This window comes from Rhincodon typus, chromosome 3 (genome assembly GCF_021869965.1).
Source record: "Rhincodon typus isolate 14 chromosome 3, sRhiTyp1.1, whole genome shotgun sequence".
Classification (NCBI taxonomy): domain Eukaryota; kingdom Metazoa; phylum Chordata; class Chondrichthyes; order Orectolobiformes; family Rhincodontidae; genus Rhincodon; species Rhincodon typus.
The window spans coordinates 9087229-9097212 of record NC_063334.1 but is presented as its reverse complement, the minus strand read 5'-3'; the positions used below and the strand labels follow the sequence as shown (position 1 = coordinate 9097212).

Below are 9984 nucleotides of genomic sequence, written 5' to 3'. Positions count from 1 at the left end.
GACACGCAGTAGCTGTTCCTTGAACAAGCTCCACATTTCAATTGTGCCCAGCCCCTGCAGTTTCCTTCTCCATCCTACGCATCCTAAATTTTGCCTAATCGCCTCATAATTGCCTTTCCCCCAGCTATAACTCTTGCCCTGCGGTATATATGTATATGTGTGTATATATATATATATATATATATACTTTCATATCAGGAATTGTCACCGTCTAGTTTCTATCTAGTGTGTGGGAAAATGATAAACAGCATATCAATGAGGCAAGGTTGGGTAATAATGAGATGTTAATGCATGACAATGCAAGCAAATAGGGTTCCCTCCAATCACAAATGAAGATTTGTCTTGTCATTCAATACATGTTTGAGGAATGGGACCCTTTGCTCCTAATGTTGAGAAGCTTCTCACTGACCTTCTGATGTCATTTCCCAATTTTCTCACCATGGCCCACACAAGCAGAGGCTGGAAAGATTCCCCCTCTTTTTCTGGTTCCTTGCTGTAATCTCATGCTTCTCTCTATGGCCCATTTTTGAGTTAGTGGAATCTGTCCCGATATTTGGAACAGTTATCAGAGAGATGGGAAATCAGGCAGTGTCACATAAAATCACACTGAACATTTAGTTTTTACACTGTTCCAAAAATGTATAAAAGCTTGATTAAATATTTAATTTCATTTAAAGAAATCTTGGTAGGATTTTCTTCTCTTTGCATATTCCAAGTCCATAGATGTTGTATTTATATAATCATTTTAGTCTTTGTGAAAAAGTCGGTGTTTTCAACCCTCATCGCAGCACAGAAGTAACAATCTAAATGCTATTGTCTCGGTAGGCATTTAAAAAATAACTTTAATTTTGCTGCTATGTCCCTCATTTTTAAGTGTCTCAACTACTGGAAACCATGAGCTTTTATCTACCTGATAAAATTTCCTTTACACGTATCCTTTAATCATTTTAAAATAATTCTACCACATTGCCTCATGGCCTGCAATGTGCTAATGAAAAAAAAACATCAAAAGGTGTGTATTATTCATCAGTGACTGGAGTCCCTGGTTAGTTCGTTTGCTATTGAAAAGGAGCTCTGGAGACAGATAATGTTTCAACTATCCACCTAAATGTTCAATAATTTATTAATAATTTGAAAGAGTGTATTGCTCATCAGTGCCAGTGTGTGCCTGGAGAAGGACATGAAAGAAACATGGACCTATCAGTCTTGCCAAATAACAATCATCCTGACAAATTTCTGCAGTTAGATGTGAAAGCATTAGGTACAAATTCTGGTTTAAGCCAAATTGGTTTTACAGGTCTCTCTGGAGCAGCTCTGAGTGGTCGTCAGTGGCATAATCAAGTCTATTCGCCAGTAAGTGGCTCAAACATCTTCACATTGTGCATTTGCTCTGAGAATTGAAAATACATTGGAAATGCTTTTATATATTTTTAAAAAAATCTTAAATTCACTGACCTAGATAAAAAGGTATAAAACTTTCATACAGATGACTCTGGAAATATGATCATGCAAAGCCTGGATTTTAATTAGTTAAGAGTAGTTTTGTAATTATTCTTTGCATTTTAGGAAATAACTTGTGTTAAAATGTTATTTTTATGCATTCAAATGGATATTTGCAACAACTACTTGAAAAAATTAATTGAATCAGGCTTAGCAGAGTCTTCACAAACTGATTGTGATAATAATCCTAAGAATTGCATCATTGTCACTGCACTGTTGTGTATTAAATGTCTTCTAGACGAAAGACCAAGATACAGCAGAGAAATTCAGATTACATTTGTATGGTGATGGCCCTATTCTCATTGATAATGTGCTCAGCAAACATATCACGCCTCAAACCTTAAAGTCCACCATCAAGAGGAATCCCTTGTATGCAGACTTAAGGACAGAAAACAGCTGGCAACTGAACAAAGCTCATCCATCGTGGACAATTCAGGATTATGACAGACAGTCAGAACAAACAAATCTAGCTGATCATTTAAGCAAGGTGATACATGATAGAAAATACTGCTGTTAATAGATACTATGTTGATAATAGATACTGCAATTTATGTAACATTATTTTGCACCTAGGGGTTTATTAAATGTTACAGTGTAGTTCACAGAGACAATAAATAAGTATTGAGTTATAAAGTACTAGGGATATTTAGTAAAGGTGGAATTAAACATAAAATAATCATGAGGGGCAACTTTTTTTTCCAGAGAGTGGTTTGTGTGTGGAATGAAATTCCAGAGGAAGTGGCGGGTGCGGATATGGTTACAACATTTAAAGGACATTTGGATTAGTACATTAATAAGAAATGTTTGGACTGATATGGGCCAAGCACAGGCAGGTTGGACTAGTTTAGTTTGGGATTATGTTCAGCATGGACTGATAAGAACAAAGGGTCTGTTTCCTTGCTTTATGACTCTATGACTTCATGACTCAGTAAATATTCTGAATTAAAGGAGAGGGATCACAATATAGCAGAGATTTTTATAAAGAATATTTCAGTGTGCAGGACCAAAGTGCCTGAAGAACGTGTGATCAATGTAATGCAGATACAAAGGTTCCAGTCAGAGGAAGGGGGTGCCCGGAGGAACATAGTACTAAGTAAACTGTGTCTGGAGAAAATGGTTATGAATACACTTGTATGCGGGGACTGTATGTGTACGACAGGTTGATCAGTTTAACATCAGTGGTGGGGAAACAATTGGAACAATGCTGAGGGACAGAATTAATGTGCACTTGGAGAGACAGGGATTAACCAGCATGGGTTTGCTAAGGGGACCAATTTGTTTGAGTTTTTAGAAGAAGTGACCAGGTGTGTAGATGAAGGCAATGACATTTGATGTAGTTTACTTGCACTTCAGCAAGGCATTTACTAAGGTCACAAATGGGAGTCTTATAGCAAAGGTACAAGCTATGAGATCCAGGGAAATTTGGCAAATTGGATCCACATTTGGGTGAGTGGTAAGAAGAAGAGGATGATGGTCATGGACTATCTTTCTGACTGGGAGCTGTATCCAGAGGGTTCCCATGGGGGTCAGTGTTGGGGCCTTTGCTGTTTGTGGTTTATGGAAATGATTTAGACTTGAATGTGGGAGGCTTAATTTCACAGATGACACAAAAACTAGTATAGTAGCAAATAGTAAGGAGGATGGCCTTAGATTCGAGGAAGATATAGACAGGTTGGGCAGATGGACTGATCAGTGACAAATGGAATTCAATTTGGATTAATGTAAGGTAATGCACTTGCATGAGACAAATAAGGCAAGGGAACACATGATGAACAGCAGGAGGCTGGACAACAACCTAGGAACTGAGGAATTTTGCTGTACATGTCTACCAGTCCTTTAAAATATTAGCATAGGTGGATAAAGTGGTTATTTTCTCCCGAAGCTGGGCATCACTGGCTGGCCAGCATTTATTACTCATCCATATTTTTCTTTTATTAGCTGAGGCATAGAGTTGGAGGTTATGCTGGAACTAACTACTGGTTAGGCCACAGCTACAGTATTGTGCACAGTCTGGAATCCACATTTTCGGAGAGATGTGATAGCACTGCAGAGGAGATTTACCAGGGATGTGTCCTGGGCTGGAGAGTTTCAGTTATGAAGAGAGATTTGTTAGACTGGGGTTGTTTTCCTTACAGCAGAGCAGATTGGGAGGGGACATGGTCATGATATATAAAATGATGAGGGGCACAGATTGAGTAGACAGGAAGGAACTTTCCCCTTGATGGAGGGATCAATGACCAGGAAGCATAGATTTAAGGTAAAAGGCAAGAGGTTTAGAGAAGATGTGAAGAGAAACCTTTTCACCCAAACAGTGGTGGGAATCTGGAACTTGGTGCCTGTCAAGGCAGAATCCCTCATAACATTTAAGAAGCATTCAGTTCTGGTCTCCCTGATGTAGGAAGATGCTGTAAAACTTGAAAGGTCAAAAAAGATTTACAAGGATTTTGCTGGGTTTGGAGGGTTTGAGCTATAGGCAGAGGCTGGATAGGCTGGGACTATTTTCCCTGGAACATTGGAGTCTGGAGGCTGACCTTATGGAGTTTATAAAATCATGAGGGGCATTGATAGGGTGAATATTCAAGGTCTTTCCCCCAGGGTAGGTGAGTCCAAAACTAGAGGACATAGGTTTAAGGTGAGAGAGGAAAAATATAAAAAGGACCTAAGGGGCAACTTTTTCACACAGAGTATATGAAATGAGCTGCTAGAGGAAGTGGTGGAGGCTGGTACAATTACTACATTTAAAAGGCATCTGGATAGGTATACGAATAGGAAGGGTTTAGAGGGATATGGGACAAATGTTGCCAAATTGGGCTAGATTAATTTAGGATATCTGGTCAGCATGGGTGAGTTGGACCGAAGCATGTTACCATGCTGTACGGCTCTATGACTCTATGACTGTAAGAATTTAGATGTGCACTTGCATAGCTAAAGCAAAGAAGGCTATGTGCCAAGTGGTATAAAAGAATTACAGTAGTTCAGTCTTGTTGTTTTTGACTGGCTCTGATGTATTAGGCTGAAGGACATTTTTCTGTGCTGTAAATATCTATGAACATACAGGAAGCTACTGAGGGTTGAATGATCTGAATAGTAACTCCTAATGATGCCATAGGTATTGGATCACAGCTGTGATTGCTAAAAGTCCAGTGACAGGGGATACCCTCTATGAAGTTCAACTGACCTTTATAATGTCAAATATTTTTAAGTCTCTTTACAGGCAACCTCCACCCTAAGGTATATGCATTCTCTTCTATCTGCATCAGCTGCTCCTAACTGGGAAGATGGAGCTGCTGGTGTCCTTGATGGACACAATCTTCTTGATCCTCTGATAGCTTTGATAGACTGTCTGCCATCCTCAATTGATACCAAATGCACTCTCTGCCCAATAATAGTCTCCTTGTCAAAAATCAGGCCAAGACCCAGAAATTTACCCAACTTCGGGATCCCGATCCCACATTAATAATTCAATCCAGTCACTACATGTTGATTGCTGAGGACATGATGTAAAGAAAATAAGATAGGCTATAGATAGCAGAGTTTCAGATGAGCTCTCATGAACAGAGGGCTGAAGCCAGAAAGCTATCAAGGTGATCATTGGAACAATCACATTTTGAGAGCACAAAAATTTCAATGGGAGCTTCTGCATTCATTGTGATAAGGTAGGAGTGTAGGATGGAAATATTGCAGCATGGACAGTTTCAATTGCAGCTAGTACATAGTGTTTAAACCTCAGCTCAGAGTTCACTAAGTTATTAACTTTGTGTCCCCTTGTATGATGATGGAAGAAGCTGGCAGCAGCAACAAATATGATGCCAGTGCTCAGGATTTAGGAGTTGGCTCCAATCTTGCTGACAACAAGTTGAAGAATTTCTTGCTCACAGAAGAACTGATGTAAGCTAATCTTTTGTACATCATAATAATAAACAAGGAGTTAAAGATGATCAATCATTTACAATATATATTTGTGTTTGGAGAATGGATGTGAATATAATATTGCCCAGTTTGTAGGTGGCACAAAAATAGTTGGGAAGGCCAGTGGTGAGAATGGCACAGTCCACAAAGGGATATAGACTAGTTAAAAGAGTTTGCAAAAACTAGGCAGATTAAATAAAATGTGGGAAATTATGAGGTTATCCACTTTGGGATGAAGAAGAGAAGAGCTAGATATTATCTTATTGGAAACCCTTCAGAAAGCTGCAGCACAGAGGGATATAGAGGTCCTTATAAATGAATCACACAAAGTTAACATCCAAATTCATCAGCTAATGGGGAAGACACATAGACTGTTGGACTTTACTTCAAAAGGATTGGATAATGAAAGTAGGGAGGTCTTGCATACAACAATACAACAATACAAGGTACTGGTCAGGCCATAGTCAGGCCAGCTGTTTCAGTTCCTTTATCTACAAAAAGATACATGGGTATTTGAGGCAATCCGCAGAAGATTCATTAGGTTGATCCCAGGTATGGAATGCTGTTCTTATGAGGAGGGATTGAATAGATTGGGCTTGTACTGAATGGATTTTATAAGAATGAATGGAGACTTTCTTGAAACATATAAGATTCTTAAAAGGTTTGATAGGGTAAGTGCAGAGATGTTAAAACAGAGATGAGGATCTTTTTTCCCAAAGGGAAGTGAATCTGTGGAAGTCTTTACTGCAGAGGGTTGTAGAGGTTGCAACATTAAGTATATTGAAGGCTGAGATACAGAGATTTTAACCAGTAAGGGAATCAAGGGGTATGGAAATAAGACAGGAAAGTGTTGTGTATTATCAGATCAGCTGTGATCACATTGAATGATAGAGCAGACTCAATGCATTCAATAGACCAAATAGCCTACTCTCCTCCAACATCTTTCGGCCTTAGGATTGAGAGGTGAACCCATATATAACCATGAGATAACAAGGTGTAGAGCTGGATGAACACAGCAGGCCAAGCAGCATCAGAGGAGCAGGAAGGCTGACGTTTCGGGCCTAGACCCTTCTTCAGAAATTTCATCCAGCTCTATACCTTGTTATCTCAGATTCTCCAGCATCTGCAGTTCCCACTATCTCTGAAACCATATATAACCATGTCTGACACACTATACAATAAATACGCTAATCTATTAATGTCAACATCCTTGTCATGCTAATTTAAAAAGAGTTTACTCAATTGAAGTGAGTATATCTGTTAATAATATTGCACCTATGATTGTAACATGGGAACATAGGAATTAGGAGCAGGAGTGGCAATTCAGACCTTTGAGCTGCTCTGCCATTTAAAATGATCCTGGCTGGTCTTATCCTGATGTTAACTCCACTTTCCTGCCTGCTTCCCATAGCACTTTATCCCGCTTTTCATCAGAAACATTACTATTTCTTTCTTGAATCTGTTGATTGATTCTGCCTCCAGTGCACTCTGGAGCAGTGAGTTGCACAGCTTCACAACTCTCTGAGAGAAGTAGTTTCTCCTCTACTCAGTTTTGAACCTACCTCCTCTCTTTCTATAATTATGACTGTGCCACAATGGGGAACGTCTGTTCAACATCCATCTTACCAATCCCCTTTAACATTTTATATACCTCAATCAGATCCCCCTCATTCACCTGAACTCCAGTGAGTAAAGCCCAAGCTATTCAACTGTTCCTTGTACGACAGCCCTTTCATCCTGGAATCAACCTGGGAACCTCCTCTGAACTGCCTCCAGTGCCATTACATCCTTCCTCAGTAAGGAGACCAAAACTGCACACAGTTCTCCAGGTTCAGTCTAACCATCACTTTATATAACTATATCAATACTTCTTTACTCTTACAATCCAGTCTTTTTGCAATAAATGTCTGGATTCCATTTGCCTTTCTTATTATATGCTGCACCCATCATACCCACTGTCTGTGATTCATGCACAAGGACATCCAGATCCCTCTGCACGATACACTTTGAATTTGCTTCCCATTTAAATAATAATTTGCCCTTTTACTTTCCCAGCCACAATGGAAAACCTTGCAGTTATACACATTAAACTCTATCTGCCAGATTCTGGCCCATTCTCCAAGCCTATCAATATCCATCTGTAAACTCTTTATCTCCTCATCACTGCCTGCTTACCCACCTATTTTAGTATTATCCGTGAACTTCGCTATGTTACACTCTGTTGCTGCTTGCAAATCATTTATACAAATTGTAAATAATTGAGATCTGAGAACTGAACCCAATGGCATCCCACTAGTTACAGTTCACCATCCAGAGAAGGACACATTTATCCCAATCCTCCGCTTTCAGTAATTCAGCCAATCCTCTATCCAAGCCAATACTCTACCTTTAACCCCCTGGGATCTAACTTTCTGGATCAGCCTTTTATGTGGCATCTTGTCAAAAGCCTTCTTGAAGTGTAGATAGTGCAAATCTATTGGATCTTGGATCATCCACCTCACTGGTTACATCCTCAAAGAACTCGATCAAGTTTATCAAACATGACTTGCTCTTCATGAAACCATGCTGCCACTGATGAATTGAAGCACAATATAGCTTTCTTCATTGTTATATCATTGTCTTTCTTTTATTTATTACTACTTTTTTGTATTTCTGTACGTCTGTTTGTTTTCCTGATCTAATTTTGATCAACCATTTGAAAGCCTTTGCTAACATTTATGTAGGACAAGAGATATAAACATAGATCCAAACAAAGCAACAATTAAACCTTAGCTTCTGGATGAAAGGAAATGTATAACCTACTTGTAAGAAAAGTGTGTAACAGATCTGTAAACATATGGCCTTACATTCAAATCTCTGCATTTCACAAATGTTCACAGAAAATTGTCCATTGGTGGGACTGGCAACCATTTTATGAACCAAACTTTTATATATTATTAACACTTTTGAGTGCTACTAAGGTTGTCTGTCTAACTGCTTCCCTTTCCTTTAAGTATATCAAGGTCTGTCACCACTTTTCTAAAATAAAATTCTGTTTGACATTGCACACGGATTTGCATTAATCCTGTATTTTCCAATGGCCAGACAATCGTTATTCCAGTGCAGATGTAAGTTGGACATGGGAACACTGTGGAATCCCTGTTGTAACACACTCTGAATGGATTGCCTGGGAAATTGAGTATTGTTCTTGGTAATTCCCCAATGCCTACAAACCTCCCGAAATCTCTATTTAACTCTCCAGTGAAATTAAGTAAAATAGTTACTGAAGAGACATTAGGCTATTAAATACATAATCTAACTCCAGAGTAACTGTTAAACTGACACTATACGTACTTCACACACATATCCAACTATACCTCTCCAAGATGACATACACCTGCCAGGTCCTGACCTGACACCCCTCCAGAACCACACCACCTGATCAGCACTCCAATCCCCACTCCAATTGGATTTGATCCTCCCATCCTTACCAGACATAACCCAAAGCTCCCTGACACCCACTGGACCTGATTTTCCCATCACTCCTACCAACGCACCCCCACCACTGCACTCCCACTGCCCTCCCCTCTCTAACGTACCCTAAATATTATATCACTTATCTTGCTATCTTACACTGTGATAGCTTGGCACCTTATCTCCTTCCCTGTTGGGATCCAACCTACATGGTGCCCAACTCCCTATTTAACTGGCACCCTACTTATCTGACACCCTGGCACTTTACTTATCTGGCACCCTACCCCTACTTATCTTGCTTCCTATCCAGCTAGAACCCAATGCCCTCCCCAGATGGTACCTTATTTACTTGTTTCCCCTAAAACTATACCCCTACAGAAATGGAAGCCTACCCAACTCTCAGAAATGTGGAGCTCCCTTTTTTCAAAAAAGAAAGTCCACCCACCTGTCAGAAAATCCAACTAATTATTTTTAATTATAAGCTATGTGTCGTGAGGAAAATGTTTCCATTTTTTGCCAAAGATAAATGATTTAATAACTTGGACTTTAGAATTTTCTAATTCATGTGATTCAAGCATTTTAACTTTATTTGGATTCATTTTATGTTTTTAGTCTTCAGGATGTCACAATCTTATTCAGTTTAGAATCTATTTTTATAGAATCCCTACAGTGTGGAAACAGGCCCTTCGGCCCAACAAGTCCACCCAGACCCATCCCCCTATGACCCACCTAATCTACACATTGCTATGGGCAATTTAGCATGGCCAATTCACCTAACCTGCACATCTTTGGACTGTGGGAGGAAACCGGAGCACCCAGAGGAAACCCACGCAGACACAGGGAGAATGTGCAAACTCCACACAGACAATCACCCAAGGCTGGAATTGAACCTGGGTCCCTGGCGCTGTGAGGCAGCAGCGCTAACCACTGAGCCACCATGCCGCCTCACCATCACTGCCTCACCGGCCCCGCTCTCACCGTCACTGCGTCACCATCCCTGCTCTCACCGTCACGGCCTCACTGTCCCCACTCTCACTGTCTCTGCCTCACCAGCCCCACTCTCACTGTCACTGCCTCACCGTCACTGTCTCACCGTCACTGTCTCACCGGCCCCACTCTCAC

General features: G+C 40.1%; 1 protein-coding gene across 1 annotated transcript in view; it reads left to right on the top strand.

Moving 5' to 3' along the window:
* The first annotated feature begins 1191 nt into the window (after window positions 1-1191).
* minar2 (membrane integral NOTCH2 associated receptor 2) overlaps window positions 1192-9984 on the top strand; it is a 13521-nt gene continuing 4728 nt past the window's right edge. Inside the window, exons 1-2 of the mRNA XM_020531869.1 lie at window positions 1192-1353; window positions 1739-1987. Of these exons, the coding sequence (XP_020387458.1) occupies window positions 1192-1353; window positions 1739-1987 (411 nt within the window). The remainder of the gene's footprint in view (window positions 1354-1738; window positions 1988-9984) is intronic.